At 51.0% G+C, this 16,593-nt stretch overlaps 1 protein-coding gene across 1 annotated transcript in view; it reads left to right on the top strand.

The window, feature by feature from the left end:
• Positions 1–16,593, top strand: part of LOC139235136 (electrogenic sodium bicarbonate cotransporter 4-like) — a 151,275-nt gene that overhangs the window by 101,346 nt on the left and 33,336 nt on the right. The window contains exons 22-24 of the mRNA XM_070866348.1: positions 9,495–9,567; positions 10,901–10,969; positions 16,389–16,562. Coding sequence (XP_070722449.1) covers positions 9,495–9,567; positions 10,901–10,969; positions 16,389–16,562 — 316 coding nt within the window. The remainder of the gene's footprint in view (positions 1–9,494; positions 9,568–10,900; positions 10,970–16,388; positions 16,563–16,593) is intronic.

The following is a 16,593-nucleotide window of genomic DNA, read 5'->3' as shown; positions in this document are numbered from 1 at the left end:
AGTCAGGATGGTGTGTGACTGGGAGGGGAACGTGGAGGTGGTGGTGTTCCCATGCGCCTGCTGCCCTTGACTTCTAGGTGGTAGAGGTCACGGGTTTTGGAGGTGCTGCCGAAGAAGCCTTGGTGAGTTGCTGCAGTGCATCTTGTAGATGGACATTCCATCTTGCCAACATTCCATCTGGACAAGTGGATTAAACTCAAATCACTGGCACATCCCTTCAAGGTGAGGGCACTCTGCAGCCAATTATCAAAATCAATTGATAGCTACCCATGGGTGTTGCGTAATCATACATTTCTATTAATTTTTTCTAAGGGTCTTTAAGACGCTCTGTTCAGAACCTGTCAATATACATTTTATAGAAACATAGAAAATAGGTGCAGGAGTAGGCCATTTGGCCCTTCAAGCCTGCACCGCCATTCAATGAGTTCATGGCAGCTCGTGGAGTTGGGAAGTTGCATGAGTGACTTTAGCAAAAGCTGAATGTAGAAATTCAACGTGTCCACATCACCGTATGGTAACCAACATACAGAAAGACTATGCTGAGTTCTGTCGTTATGTCTCGTCAGACAACGAAACACTCTCAAGCAACAGGTAAAAGCCAAGTGTGAGCCTGATTAGTGCAAGACCAAGTTTATAGGTGTGTGTAACAGGATCCCCGTGTAATACACTCTACGCATTGTATGCAGTGAATATTTACAGGACTTCATTCAAGTGAAGTAGTCCTAAGTATAAACAAAAACAACAACAACAAAAACAATGTGTATTATATAGCGCCTTTAACATAGTAAAACGTCCCAAGTCGCTTCACAGGAGCGTTATAAGGCCCCAAAAAAAAAATTGACACCGAGCCACATAAAAAGAAATTACAGCAGGTGACCAAAAGCTTGGTCGAAGAGGTAGGTTTTAAGGAGCATCTGAGGAAAGAGAGGTAGAGAGGCAGAGAGGTTTAGGGAGGGAGTTCCAAAGCTTGGGGCCCAGGCAACAGAAGGCACGGCCACCGATGGTGGAGCGATTATAATCAGGGATGGTCAGGAGGGCAGAATTGGAGGAGTTCAGAGACCTCGGGGGGTTGTGGGGCTGGAGGAGATTATCGAGATAGGGAGGGGTGAGGCCATGGAGGGATTTGAAAACAAGGATGAGAATTTTGAAATCGAGGTTTTGCTTAATCGAAAGCCAATGTAGGTCAGCGAGCACAGGGGGTGATGGGTGAGCAGGACTTGGTGCGAGTTAGGACACGGGGCAGTGAGCACAGGGGGTGATGGGTGAGCGGGACTTGGTGCGAGTTAGGACACGGGGCAGTGAGCACAGGGGGTGATGGGTGAGCAGGACTTGGTGCGAGTTAGGACACGGGGCAGTGAGCACAGGGGGTGATGGGTGAGCGGGACTTGGTGCGAGTTAGGACACGGGCTGCTGAGTTTTGGATGACCTCAAGTTTACGTACACTCAAAAGGAGGCAAGAATTTGATGATAAATACCTACTGCGGGCAGTTCTGACTGACCATCTTCCCCTTGCAGCCAACGCTGCACAGAAAACCGTAGCAATGCAGGCAGTCCCTTACAGTTACAATCCCAATTGCTTCTATTGCAAATGATTTGTTTCTGTCCACATTCCGAGTAGGGACCTTCTTCCCTCAATGTTCTTTTCTCCCTAAAAGATGCTGCTTGATATGCTCTGTGTTTCCAGCGTTTGCAGTTTTTCCCCCTTCACATATAATGCAAGTTTGGTTAACAAACAGTATTAGTAACTTGCTGCATCTTTTTAGCTTCTTATATTGTTTCAGCAGTTAATAAACTCTGACCAAATGAATTTAGCCTGTACACATTGTCGCAGCAGAGTGCTAATTTCTGAGATAGTAGGTGAATGCGGTGAGCGACCTACACATTCTCCAGGGGATGATAAACCATAATTAGGGGCTAGTTATTAAACTTGGACAGGCTGACCCCTGCATGATGGAGAACAAGGATGAAGATAAGGGGGCCGAATTGGTGAGGGCCAAGTCCCGCCCAAGTGCTGCCCAAAAGGCCGCCGATGGCCGCCAGGAGACCGGGCGGCACTTTGGGCGTGAAATTGATGAAAAATAATTTAAAAGTTGGGCCGGCGGCAAACGAGCGATGTACGATGTCAATCTGGGCGGGAGTGGGCGGGAGCTCCCAATCTCGGCGGCAAAGACTCTTGCCGTCGACGTGCCGCCGATGAGGGAGTCGGGCCCTCGGAGGGGAAAAATGATTGGGAAAAAACAAATTACCCGGAAAAGCTTCGGGGAACCCATTAAGGTAAGTCACTGTGGCAAAAAATGTATTACAAAGTTCACTAACCTTTTTTTCCCGTTTTTTAAACTTACCGTCGGGGTTAGATCAGCCTCCTCACGGCGGTCCTTCCCCCTGCTGGTGCTGACTCCCGCCGACTCCCGCCAGCACCGATCTGGCATCTCAGCGGGCGGGAGGTCACTTGCGCCACTCGGCCGTCTGCTGATGGCAGTGGGCAGTTCCTGGCGGCTCTCCCTTCCCTCCCGCCCCAGCCCAAGTACTAACTAGCACTGGGCGCAACCCGGAGAGGAACGTTGGCGGATCTCGGCGGCAGTGGGCGGCAGTGGGCGACAGTGGGCAGCAGTGGGCGGCAGTGGGCGACAGTGGGCGGCAGTGGGCGACAGTGGGCGGCAGTGGGCGGCAGTGGGCGACAGTGGGCGGCAGTGGGCGACAGTGGCCGACAGTGGGCGGCAGTGGGCGACAGTGGGCGGTAGTGGGCGGCGGTGGGCAGCAGTGGGCGGCAGTGGGCGGTAGTGGGCGGCAGTGGCCGACAGTGGGCGGTAGTGGCCGACAGTGGGCAGCAGTGGGCGGTAGTGGGTGGCAGTGGGCGACAGTGGGCGGTAGTGGCCGACAGTGGGCGACAGTGGGCGGCGGTGGGTGGCAGTGGGCGACAGTGGGCGGTAGTGGCCGACAGTGGGCGACAGTGGGCGGCAGTGGGCGACAATGGGCGGCAGTGGGCGGCAGTGGGTGGCAGTGGGCGACAGTGGGCGGTAGTGGCCGACAGTGGGCGACAGTGGGCGGCAGTGGGCGGTAGTGGGCGGCAGTGGGTGGCAGTGGGCGACAGTGGGCGGTAGTGGCCGACAGTGGGCGACAGTGGGCGGCAGTGGACGGCAGTGGGTGGCAGTGGGCGACAGTGGGCGGTAGTGGCCGATAGTGGGCGACAGTGGGCGGCAGTGGGTGGCAGTGGGCGACAGTGGGCGGTAGTGGCCGACAGTGGGCGACAGTGGGCGGCAGTGGGCGGTAGTGGCCGACAGTGGGCGACAGTGGGCGGCAGTGGGTGGCAGTGGGCGGTAGTGGCCGACAGTGGGCGACAGTGGGCGGCAGTGGGCGGTAGTGGCCGACAGTGGGCGACAGTGGGCGACAGTGGGCGGTAGTGGCCGACAGTGGGCAGCAGTGGGCGGTAGTGGCCGACAGTGGGCAGCAGTGGGCGGTAGTGGCCGACAGTGGGCGACAGTGGGCGACAGTGGGCGGCAGTGGGCGGCAGTGGGCAGCAGTGGGCGGTAGTGGCCGACAGTGGGCGACAGTGGGCGGCAGTGGGCGGCAGTGGGCGGTAGTGGCCGACAGTGGGCAGCAGTGGGCGGTAGTGGCCGACAGTGGGCGGCAGTGGGCGACAGTGGGCAGCAGTGGGCGACAGTGGGCGACAGTGGGCGGCAGTGGGCGGTAGTGGCCGACAGTGGGCGACAGTGGGCGACAGTGGGCGGTAGTGGCCGACAGTGGGCAGCAGTGGGCGGTAGTGGCCGACAGTGGGCAGCAGTGGGCGGTAGTGGCCGACAGTGGGCGACAGTGGGCGACAGTGGGCGGCAGTGGGCGGCAGTGGGCAGCAGTGGGCGGTAGTGGCCGACAGTGGGCGACAGTGGGCGGCAGTGGGCGGCAGTGGGCGGTAGTGGCCGACAGTGGGCAGCAGTGGGCGGTAGTGGCCGACAGTGGGCGGCAGTGGGCGACAGTGGGCAGCAGTGGGCGACAGTGGGCGGCAGTGGGCGGTAGTGGCCGACAGTGGGCGGCAGTGGGCGGCAGTGGGCGGTAGTGGCCGACAGTGGCCGACAGTGGGCGGCAGTGGGCGGCAGTGGGCAGCAGTGGGCGGTAGTGGGCGACAGTGGGCGACAGTGGGCAGCAGTGGGCGGCAGTGGGCGGTAGTGGGCGACAGTGGGCAGCAGTGGGCGACAGTGGGCGGCAGTGGGCGGCAGTGGGCGACAGTGGCCGACAGTGGGCGGCAGTGGGCGGCAGTGGGCAGCAGTGGGCGGTAGTGGGCGACAGTGGGCGACAGTGGGCAGCAGTGGGCGGCAGTGGGCGGCAGTGGCCGACAATGGGCGACAGTGGGCGGCAGTGGGCAGCAGTGGGCGACAGTGGGCGACAGTGGGCGGTAGTGGGCGACAGTGGGCGGCAGTGGGCGACAGTGGGCGACAGTGGGCGACAGTGGGCGGTAGTGGGCGACAGTGGGCGGCAGTGGGCGGCAGTGGGCGACAGTGGGCGACAGTGGGCGGCAGTGGGCGGCAGTGGGCGACAGTGGGCGGCAGTGGGCGGCAGTGGCCGACAATGGGCGACAGTGGGCGGCAGTGGGCGGCAGTGGGCGACAGTGGGCGGCAGTGGGCGGCAGTGGCCGACAATGGGCGACAGTGGGCGGCAGTGGGCAGCAGTGGGCGGTAGTGGGCGACAGTGGGCGGCAGTGGGCGGCAGTGGGTGACAGTGGGCGACAGTGGGCAGCAGTGGGCGGCAGTGGGCGGCAGTGGGCGGCAGTGGGCGGCAGTGGGCGGCAGTAGGTGACAGTGGGCGGCAGTGGGCGACAGTGGGCGGCAGTGGGTGACAGTGGGCGGCAGTGGGCGGCAGTGGGCGACAGTGGGCGGTAGTGGGCGACAGTGGGCGGCAGTGGGCGACAGTGGGCGGTAGTGGGCGACAGTGGGCGGCAGTGGGTGACAGTGGGTGACAGTGGGTGACAGTGGGCGGTAAGGCCATCATTTCAACCCCAAGGAACTTAATAAGGGACATGGATTGATTTTGGGTACTGCCATCTAGCTGTGAACCGGAGTAAAGGCGTTGAGCCAAAGCCTGAACTCGAACGTTCATTATTCAGCTAAATATACGGATGGAGCATGAGATTACACAAGATGCAGAGGTAGCTTTGTCACCTTTGACAGTTCAAATTAGCAAAATGCGATGGAATACTTGGACAATTAGTGTCCGGAAAATTATTATCCTTGGCCTCAACATTCCCTGTAACAACCTTGCAACATGTAGTGTGTAGTTCTTTGCAAGTTTCATTACAAGCAACTGGTCCATGATGATGAGATTTGCGATAAAGAAGACAGCACATAATGTCGAGATTAGCCAATGTCCAGGTTATGAGTAGAATGATCCCACCAGGCAGGTTTGGGGGGGGGTTAGTTTGGAGGGGGAATAACATTTAGTTCTGACGATCAGCAGGTAAATAATATATGCCTCATCTTCAATCATTAGAGCAGTGTATGTTGCTCACAACAAATCCAGAGGAAATCGTCCAATTTATTGACTTGTACCAGTCAAGGCAAAGTATTCAACGCTGTATTTTCTGAGAGTTGGTTGCTGAGATTGCAGGAGATTCGTGCGCAACTATTCTTCTCTCGGATATTGCCAACATCTGAGGTTAAAAGGATGCAGGGAAAGAGAAAAATTCATAGTTCTTCCACAGAGCTAGCACAGGCCACGATGGGCTGAATGGCTGCCTTTTGTGGTGTAACATTGTGGGATTCTCTAACTTTGGGCATAATTCACCTCCATGAACTGATTCCTGCACTGAGCCATGCGGAGTGCGAAAGTCCCGTGTTCGATTGCGAGTTATCTGGTGTCGGCAAGAGCAGCACTAGTTGGTGCTAGAGTTGGCCTCAGTGCCGCTGAGGCAGTGGGTGTTGGGGTGGGGGAGGGGAAGAGATATCAGCCAGTGTTCCTGGAGCAATTCCTGATTATAATTGCTCAACCATTGGTGGCCATGCCTTATGTTGTCTTGGCCCTAAACTGTCTAAATCTCTCCACTCGATTTCAAAATTCTCATCCTTGTTTTCAAATCCCTCCATGGCCTCGCCCCTCCCTATCTCTGAAATCTCCTCCAACCCCATAACCCCCCGAGAAGTCTGCACTCCTCCAATTCTGCCCTCTTGAGCATCCCTGATTATAATCGCTCAACCATCGGTGGCTGTGCCTTCTGTTGCCTGGGCCCTAAGCTCTGGAACTCCCTCCCTAAACCTCTCCACCTCTCTACCTCTCTTTCCTCTTTTAAGACGCTCCTTAAAACCTACCTCTTTGACCAGGGTTTTGGTCGCCTGCGCTAATTTCTCCTTGTGTGGCTCGGTGTCAAATTTTTTTGTCTCATAAAATTCGTGTGCAGTGACTTGGGACACCTCACTATGTTAAAGGCATTATATAAATACTCTTTGTTTTAGTTACTGTTGTCGTTCTTAGTTTTGATAGCTATCCAATGATCTGCTGGGAACTGAATATTCAAGGGGGTTTGATATTTTGGAAGGATAGGCAGAAAGGAAAAGGAGGTGGGGTAGCTCTGTTAATAAAGGCTGAGATCAGAGCAGTAGTGAGAAATGATATTGGCTCAGAAGATCAAGATCTGGAATCAGTTTGAGAGGAGATAAGAAATAATAAGGGAAAGAAGTTACTGGTGGGAGAGGTCTACAGGCCCTCTAACAGTAGCTACACTGTGGCAGAGTATAAATCAAGAAATAATGGGGGCTTGTAAGAAAGGTACTGCAATAATCATGGGCGATTTTAATCTTCATATAGATTGGAGAAATCAAATTGGCCAAGGTAGCCTTGAGGACGAGTTCATAGAGTATATTTGGGATGGTTTCTTAGAACAATATGTTGTGGAACCAACCAGGGAACAGACTATTTTGATCTGGTAATGTGTAATGAGACAGGGTTAATTAATGATCTCATAGTAAAGGATCCTATAGGGAAGAGTGATCATAACATGATAGAATTTCAAATTCAGTTTGAGGGTGAGAAACTTGGGTCTCAAACTAGTGCCCTGAACTTAAATAAACGCAATTATAAAGGTATAGACAGAGTTGGCTAAAGTGGACTGGGAAAATAGATTAAAGGTAAGATGGTCGATAAGCAGCGGCAGGCATTTAAGGAGATATTTCATAATTCTCAGCAAAGATATATTCCATTGAGAAAGAAAGACTAAATGAAGGACAAACCATCCGTGGCTAACTAAGGAAGTTAAGGATGGTATTAAATTGAAAAGAAAAAGGCATACAATGTTGCAAAGATTAGCAGTAGGCCAGAGGATTGGGACATTTTTAGAAACCAGCAAAGGACGACTTAAAAAATAATAGAGAGAGAAGATAGATTATGAGAGTAAACTAGCAAGAAATATCAAAACAGACAGTAAAAGCTTCTAGAGGTATGTAAAAAGGAAGAGAGTAGCGAAAGTAAACGTTGGTCCCTTCAAGGATGAGACTGGGGAATTAATAATGGGAAACATGGAAATGTCAGAGACTTTGAACAAATATTTTGTATCGGTCTTCATGGGAGAAGACACTAAAAGCATCCCAATAATTGATAATCAAGGGGCTATAGGGAGGGAGGAACTTAAAACAATCACTAGAGAAAAAGTACTAGGCAAACTAATGGGACTAAAGATTGATAAGTCCGCTGGACCTGATGGCCTGCATCCCAGGGTCTTAAAATGAGTGGCTGCAGAGATAGTGGGTGCATTGGTTGTAATCTACCAAAATTCCCTGAATTCTAGAGCAGTCCCAGCGGATTGGAAAACCGCAAATGTAACGTCCCTACTCAAGAACGGAGGGAGACAGAAAGCAGGAAACTATAGACCAGTTAGCCTAACATCTGTGGTTGGGGAAATGCTGGAGTCCATTGTTAAGGAAGCAGTAGCAGGACAATTAGAAAATCATAATACAATCAAGCAGTCAGCATGGTCTTATGAAAGGGAAATCATGTTTGACAAATTTGCTGGAGTTCTTTGAGGATGTAATGAGCAGGGTGGATAAGGGGGAACCAGTGGATGTGGTGTATTTGGATTTCCAGAAGGCATTCGATAAGGTGCCACATAAAAGGTTACTGTACAAGATAAAAGTTCACGGGGTTGGGGGTAATATATTAGCATGGATAGAGGATTGGCTAACTAACAAAAAACAGAGAGTCGGGATAAATGGGTAATTTTCTTGTTGGCAAACAGTAACTAGTGGGGTGCCGCAGGGATCAGTGCTGGGTCCTCAACTATTTACAATCTAAATTAATGACTTGGATGAAGGGACCGAGTGTAATGTAGCCAAGTTTGCTGATAATACAAAGATGGGTGGAAAAGCAATGTGTGAGGAGGACACAAAGAATCTGAAAAGGGATATAGACAGGGTCAGTGAGTGGGCAAACATTTGGCAGATGAACTATAATGGCATAAGGAAGAATAAAAAAGCAAATTATTACTTAAAGGAGAGAGACTACAAAATGCTGAGGTATAGAGGGATCTGGGAGTCTTTGTACCTGAAACACAAAAAGTTAGCAGGCAGGAACAGTAAGTAATTAGGAAGGCAAATGGCTTTTATTGCAAAGGGGATGGCGTATAAAAGTAGGGACATCTTGCTACAATTGTGTGAGGCCACACCTGGAGTACTGTGTACAGTTTTGGTCTCCTTATTTAAGGAAGGATATACTTGCATTGGAGGCAGTTCAGAGAAGGTTCACTCGGTTGATTCCAGAGATGATGGGGTTGTCTTATGAAGAAAGGTTGAGCAGGTTGGGCCTATACACATTGGAGTTTAGATGAATGAGAGGTGATCTTATTGAAACATATAAGATTCTGAGGGGGCTCGACAAGGTAGATGCAGAGAGGATGTTTCCCCTCGTGGGGGAATCTAGAACTAGGGGGCATAGTTTCAGAATAAGGGGTCACCCATTTAAAATGGAATGAGGAGGAATTTCGTCTCTCAGAGGGCGGTGAATCTTTGGAATTTTCTGCCCCAGAGAGCTGTGGAGGCTGGGTCATTGAATATATTTAAGGTGGAGATAGACAGATTTTTGAGCGATAAGGGAGTCAAGGGTTATGGGGAGTGGGCGGGGAAGTGGAGCTGAGGCCAGGATCAGATCAGCCATGATCTTATTGAATGGTGGAGCAGACTCGAGGGGCCAAATGGCCGACTTCTGCTCCTATTTCTTATGTTCTTATAATATGCACCTATGGTCCATATTGTACTCTGTTGTGACGCTTCGTACAATCAAATGCCCATCCCACGCTCTCATGAATGACGGCTATTTGACAAAGTAGAGGAAGGCATTCTGGGCATGCTCACAAGAAGTCTATGCCTTCAAGAGCGACGGGGAGGAAAACTATTGAGAAAAAAAGAGAAGATTGCCCTTTATATAAAATATAGCATGGGCTGGGCACCCCAACTATTGGATTGGAGTCTTTTAAGGTTTATTGTCCATTCCATTGCACTTAAATGTTTATTTTCCTTTTCCAGGGAGCAAAGGTTCACCGGTATTGTGGTGTTCATTCTGACAGGAATTTCTGTGTTTCTGGCTCCAATTCTGAAGGTAAGCTTTTCGGGCTGATTAGCAACAAACCTGAGCCCTCCGTTTTGGCGCTTTTCATAAACTTGCCTCCTTCAATCGTGAAGGAGTCAGAAGTTTTTTAAATGGAACCAAGGGTTGCCATGGTATTAATCATGGTTATCCAAATGGGCATAAAGATTGGTTCCCTTGTCTCTGCTTCAGCTTTGAATTCATTGCTGTATTTAATAGCTGATGCTGTCATTAAACTATATTCCCTCGAGCTTAGAAAAATGAGGTGATCTCGTTGAAACATACAGGATCCTGAGGGGGATTGACAGGGTAGATGCAGGGAGGATGTTTCCCCCGGGCTGGGGAGTCTAGAACCAGGGGTCACAGTCTCAGGATAAGGAGTCAGCCATTTAGGACTGAGATGAGGAGAAACTTCTTCACTCAGAGGGTGGTGAATCTTTGGAATTCTCTGCCCCAGAGGGCTGTGGAGGCTCAGTCTTTGAGTATATTCAAGGCTGAGATCGATAGATTTTTGACCATTATGGGGGATCAAGGGATATGGGGACAGTGCAGGAAAGTGGAGTTGAGGTCGAAGATCAGCCATGATCTTATTGAATGGTGGAGCAGGCTCGAGGGGCCGAATGGCCGACTCCTGCTCCTAATTCTTATCTTTATGCGTTCTTAAACCATTCCATTAGGATGAGAGTCCTGACATTTGGCAGAGTTAGTGGTACGTTTCTCTTTGGTTAACTTTAGTCTCATTAATGAAGACTAAGACCACAGGCATAGGACCCGATCCCAGCTTCCTGCCAATGAGATTCTGGATTTCCTTTATTAGCCGAGGTAAAATACAAGAGCAGGGAGGTTATGCTTGAACTGTATAAAACACTAGTTAGGCCACAGCTGGAGTACTGCGTGCAGTTCTGGTCACCACATTAAAGGGAAGATGTGATTGCTCTACCGATTGTACAGAGGAGATTTACGAGGATGTTGCCTGGACTGGAGAATGAGAAAAGATAGGATAGGTTAGGGTTGTTTTCCCTGGAACTGAGGAGGCTGCATTACAACAGTGACTACACTGCAAAAGTACTTCATTGGCTGTAAAGAGCATTGTGACATCCTGAGGCCATGTTAGGCACTATATAAATGCAACTTCTTTCTTTCTTTCACTCTTTATCACTTGCTGAAAGTACATGTTGGTGCATGATCCTACTATATCAGCGGAGAATTAGATTGCCTGGGAATGAGCGTGCTCAGAATTTGATTGCATAATCTCTCATTTTAACCGCTTTAGAGCGTCTTAAGCTATTTAAACAGCCACATGTACCTTTGTCCAATGCTAATGTCTTCCTTTGGTCATTCGCAGTACATTCCAATGGCGGTGCTATATGGAGTCTTTCTTTATATGGGCGTGGCCTCTTTAAATGGTATTCAGGTAGGTCTGAATTCAGATTCCACCAAGCCTCCCATTTTACTGCCTTTGATAAACCAGCAGAGGAATCATTGAGCCATCAGTTCCGATTACTGCCACTGGGAGATTGGTTCAGGGGAAACAAGCTCAGGGTTTCTGAATTACCAGTTGATATCGCCTGGCACTGCTCATGGACAAATACATTTTCTCCCTCAGCCTGTGCTCACCCTGCGTGGTTTAACTCATGATTTATGTCCATTTATCTTTCATCCTGCCTTCCTCTTTCCCGCTCTGCCTTGCTTCGCAGACACTGCCACTTCTCCGTCTCATTTTCTCTCTTTTTCTTCAAGTCTCTCCTTCCGTGAATCTTTGTGTCACTCTCTGGGTATGGTAGCGCAATGATTAAGTTACTGGACCAGTAATCCCAAGGTCCCGACTAATGATCCAGAGACATGAGTTCAAATCCCACCACGACAGCTGGGGAATTAAATAAATCGGGAATGAAAAGGCCAGTGTCAATAATGGTAACCATGGAACTAGTGGATTGTCTTAACAAATCCATCTGGTTCACTAATGTCCCTTTAGGGAAGGAAATCTGCCGCCCTTACCTGGTCTGGCCTATACGTGACTCCAGACCCACAGCGATGTGGTCGACTCTTAACTGCCCTCTGAAATGGCCCAGCCAGACACTCGGTTATACCAAACTGTGACAAAATAAACAGTGGTCCTTCTCAAGGGCAATAAATGCTGGCCTTGCTGGTGATCGAATAAATTTTTTAAAATTTCTCTCTCATTCACCGCATTTCTCTCATTACCTCATCTCCCACAGCTACTGGCTCTCAGGCCCCAACCCTCTGACTGGTCTACAATAAATAAATCACAGTAGTGAAGCATATACCAGTTTATAGGTCTGCCAACCTAGCAATTGGAACTGGTCCAAAATTAGAGTTCCATTTGGATAGCTTGGATCAGATCTGCGTACTCAAGGTCTTAATCCCAGATGGACCTCAAAACGTAGCCAGGCTGAACACCAGAGCTGGGCACATTCCCTGGAGTACAACTTGCTGCAGACACTCACTCAGATACTGTCTCCACAGTTATTCCTGCTTACACCTGTTAATATAACATGCACAGAGGGAGAACTGACGTTACCTTTTATTCATGACGGCTAACGGTTGAAATTCAGTGTTTACCGCCGGCAGGAGGCGGCTAACCGGCAGCAAAGGCCGACCTTCGACTGTACGCGGCGTCTGCGCCTGCACAGAAATTCAGTCGGCCCTTTGGCAGAGGTGCCAAGAGTTAACATTACTCTGGCTAACGCCACACGCGAGGTGACGTCATCCAGTGTGCAACGCCTCCTTGGCGCCTCTATCGCGATATTTAGTTTGACCTTCGGCCTTCCCAGCAGGTGTTCTTGCTGCCTGGAAAAGGTGGTGAGTAAAGAGTGGGAGCCGGGCAGAATTGGCCAGAGAGCAAGGCGAGCTTTTCGCTTTAGTATTTCTTCATTATTTCATTAGTTGTAACAGTCGGGAAGTTTGTGTGCGGGTCGGAGAAGGTTGTGTGACAGTTGAGAAGTTTGTGTAACAGTCAGGAAGTTTGTGTGCGGGGTCAGAGAAGTTTGTGTGTGGGTCGGAAAAGTTTGTGTGACAGTCAGGAAGTTTGTGTGACAGTCGGGAAGTTTGTGTGCGGGGTCAGAGAAGTTTGTGTGTGGGTCGGAAAAGTTTGTGTGACAGTCAGGAAGTTTGTGTGACAGTCGGGAAGTTTGTGTGAGCGTCGGAGAAGTTCGTGTAACAGTCGGGAAGTTTGTGTGCGGCGTCGGAGAAGTTTGTGTGTGGGTCGGTAAAGTTTGCGTGACGGTCGGGGAGTTTGTGTGCGGGTGGGAAAGGTTTGTATGCGGGTCGATGAAGTTTGTGTGCGGGTTGGAGAAGTTTGTGCGCGGGTTGGAGAAGTTTGTGTGTGGGTCGGAGATGTTTGTGTGCAGGTTGGAGAAGTTTGTGTGTGGGTCGGGGAGGTTTGTGTGTGGGTCGGGAAGTTTGTGTGTGGGTCGGAGAAGTTTGTGTGACAGTTGAGAAGTTTGTGTAACAGTCAGGAAGTTTGTGTGCGGGGTCAGAGAAGTTTGTGCGTGGCTCGGAAAAGTTTGCGTGACAGTCGGGAAGTTTGTGTGTGGGTCGGAAAAGTTTGTGTGACAGTCAGGAAGTTTGTGTGACAGTCGGGAAGTTTGTGTGAGCGTCGGAGAAGTTCGTGTAACAGTCGGGAAGTTTGTGTGCGGCGTCGGAGAAGTTTGTGTGTGGGTCGGTAAAGTTTGCGTGACGCTCGGGAAGTTTGTGTGCGGGTGGGAAAGGTTTGTGTGCGGGTCGAAGAAGTTTGTGTGCGGGTCGGAGCAGTTTGTGTGCGGGTCGGAGATGTTTGTGTGTGGGTCGGAGAAGTTTGTGTGCGGGTCGGAAAAGTTTGTGTGTGGGTCGGAGAAGTTTGTATGCGGGTCGGAGAAGTTTGTGTGCGGGTCGGAGAAGTTTGTGTGCGGGTCGGAGAAGTTTGTGTGTGGGTCAGGGAAGTTTGTGTGTGGGTCGGAGAAGTTTGTGTGTGGGTCAGGGAAGTTTGTGTGTGGGTCAGAGATGTTTGTGTGTGGGTCGAAGAACTTTGTGCGTGGGTCGGAAACGTTTGCGTGACAGTCGGGAAGTTTGTGTGCGGGTCGGAGAAGTTTGTGTGCGGGTCGGAGAAGTTTGTGTGCGGGTCGGATAAGTTCGTGTGCGGGTCGGATAAGTTTGTGTGCGGGTCGGAGATGTTTGTGTGTGGGTTGGAGAAGTTTGTGTGTGGGTCGGATAAGTTTGTGCGTGGGTCGGAAACATTTGCGTGACAGTCGGGAAGTTTGTGTGTGGGTCGGAGAAGTTTGTGTGTGGGTCGGAGATGTTTGTGTGTGGGTCGAAGAACTTTGTGCGTGGGTCGGAAACGTTTGCGTGACAGTCGGGAAGTTTGTGTGCGGGTCGGAGAAGTTTGTGTGCGGGTCGGATAAGTTTGTGTGTGGGTCGGATAAGTTTGTGCGTGGGTCGGAAACATTTGCGTGACAGTCGGGAAGTTTGTGTGCGGGTCGGAGAAGTTTGTTTGTGGGTCGGAGAAGTTTGTGCGCGGGTCGGGGAAGTTTGTGCATGGGTCGGAGAAGTTTGTGTGTGGGTCGGGGAAGTTTGTATGTGGGTCGGGGAAGTTTGTGTGTGGGTCGGGGAAGTTTGAGTGTGGGTCGGGTAAGTTTGTATGTGGGTCGGAAAAGATGTGTGCGGGTCGGAAAGGTTTGTGTGCGGGTCAAAGTACTTTGTGCGTGGGTCAGAAACGTTTGCGTGACATTCGGGAAGTTTGTGTGCGGGTCGGAGAAGTTTGTGTGCGGGTCGGAGAAGTTTGTGTGTGGGTCGGAGAAGTTTGTGTGCGGGTCGGAGAAGTTTGTGTGTGGGTCGGAGAAGTTTGTGTGTGGGTCGAAGAAGTTTGTGTGCGGGTCGAAGAAGTTTGTGTGCGGGTCGGAGATGTTTGTGTGTGGGTCGGAGATGTTTGTGTGTGGGTCGAAGAACTTTGTGCGTGGGTCGGAAACGTTTGCGTGACAGTCGGGAAGTTTGTGTGCGGGTCGGAGAAGTTTATGTGCGGGTCGGAGAAGTTTGTGTGTGGGTCGGAAAAGTTTGTGTGCGGGTCGGAAAGGTTTCTGTGCGGGTTAAAGAACTTTGTGCGTGGGTCGGAAACGTTTGCGTGACATTCGGGAAGTTTGTGTGCGGGTTGGAGAAGTTTGTGTGCGGGTCGGAGAAGTTTGTGTGCGGGTCGGAGAAGTTTGTGTGTGGGTCGGAGAAGTTTGTGTGCGGGTCGGAGAAGTTTGTGTGTGGGTCGGAGAAGTTTGTGTGTGGGTCGAAGAAGTTTGTGTGCGGGTCGAAGAAGTTTGTGTGCGGGTCGGAGATGTTTGTGTGTGGGTCGGAGATGTTTGTGTGTGGGTCGAAGAACTTTGTGCGTGGGTCGGAAACGTTTGCGTGACAGTCGGGAAGTTTGTGTGCGGGTTGGAGAAGTTTGTGTGCGGGTCGGAGAAGTTTGTGTGCGGGTCGGAGAAGTTTGTGCGCGGGTCGGGGAAGTTTGTGCATGGGTCGGAGAAGTTTGTGTGTGGGTCGGGGAAGTTTGTATGTGGGTCGGGGAAGTTTGTGTGTGGGTCGGAAAAGTTTGTGTGCGGGTCGGAAAGGTTTGTGTGCGGGTCAAAGAACTTTGTGCGTGGGTCAGAAACGTTTGCGTGACATTCGGGAAGTTTGTGTGCGGGTCGGAGAAGTTTGTGTGCGGGTCGAAGAAGTTTGTGTGCGGGTCGGAGAAGTTTGTGTGTGGGTCGGAAAAGTTTGTGTGCGGGTCGGAGATGTTTGTGTGTGGGTCGAAGAACTTTGTGCGTGGGTCGGAAACGTTTGCGTGACAGTCGGGAAGTTTGTGTGCGGGTCGGAGAAGTTTGTGTGCGGGTCGGATAAGTTTGTGTGTGGGTCGGATAAGTTTGTGCGTGGGTCGGAGATGTTTGTGTGCGGGTCGGAGATGTTTGGGTGTGGGTCGAAGAACTTTGTGCGTGGGTCGGAAACGTTTGCGTGACAGTCGGGAAGTTTGTGTGCGGGTCGGAGAAGTTTGTGTGCGGGTCGGATAATTTGTGTGTGGGTCGGATAAGTTTGTGTGCGGGTCGGAGATGTTTGTGTGTGGGTTGGAGAAGTTTGTGTGTGGGTCGGATAAGTTTGTGCGTGGGTCGGAAACATTTGCGTGACAGTCGGGAAGTTTGTGTGTGGGTCGGAGAAGTTTGTGTGTGGGTCGGAGATGTTTGTGTGTGGGTCGAAGAACTTTGTGCGTGGGTCGGAAACGTTTGCGTGACAGTCGGGAAGTTTGTGTGCGGGTCGGAGAAGTTTGTGTGCAGGTCGGATAAGTTTGTGTGTGGGTCGGATAAGTTTGTGCGTGGGTCGGAAACATTTGCGTGACAGTCGGGAAGTTTGTGTGCGGGTCGGAGAAGTTTGTGTGTGGGTCGGAGATGTTTGTGTGTGGGTCGGAGATGTTTGTGTGTGGGTCGGAAACGTTTGTGTGTGGGTTGGAGAAGTTTGAGGGCTTCCTTTCTCTCCGTTTCCCAGCGAGCACGGCGGCACGGGGAAATTCAGTCAGCCCCCTGAGCTCCCGCCCGGGGGTGAGTGTGAAATGCCATTTTTAGTGCTGCTCTCTCATCTTTGGGCATAAAAACTGAATTTTGCGGTTTGAGGCTGTGCCTAACGCCCGGCGGTAAAATCAGCACTCAGGCGGTGACACCGCCTCAAAAACGGCGGTAACGAATTTCAACCCCAGAATGATCAAACTGTGGGATGTTATTGGCACAATCAAATCAAATATTTCTTAAATGTACAAACTTGAAGTAGGATCTGCTTGATTGCGATGCCAAATGTCTGACTTTGTTAAAATCTTCCTCCTGCAGTTTTGGGATCGGTGCAAACTGCTCCTGATCCCCTCCAAACACCAGCCAGATTACACCTACCTTCGCCATGTGCCCCTCCGCCGAGTCCACTTATTCACCCTGGTGCAAGTCATCTGCTTGACTGTTCTCTGGGTCTTGAAGTCCACTGTCGCGGCCATCATTTTTCCAATCATGGTAAGAGCTCATCAGTAAGGCGTCACAGGCA

Source organism: Pristiophorus japonicus, chromosome 22 (genome assembly GCF_044704955.1).
Source record: "Pristiophorus japonicus isolate sPriJap1 chromosome 22, sPriJap1.hap1, whole genome shotgun sequence".
NCBI classification, from domain to species: Eukaryota; Metazoa; Chordata; class Chondrichthyes; family Pristiophoridae; genus Pristiophorus; species Pristiophorus japonicus.
This window is presented reverse-complemented; position numbering and strand designations above follow the sequence as displayed.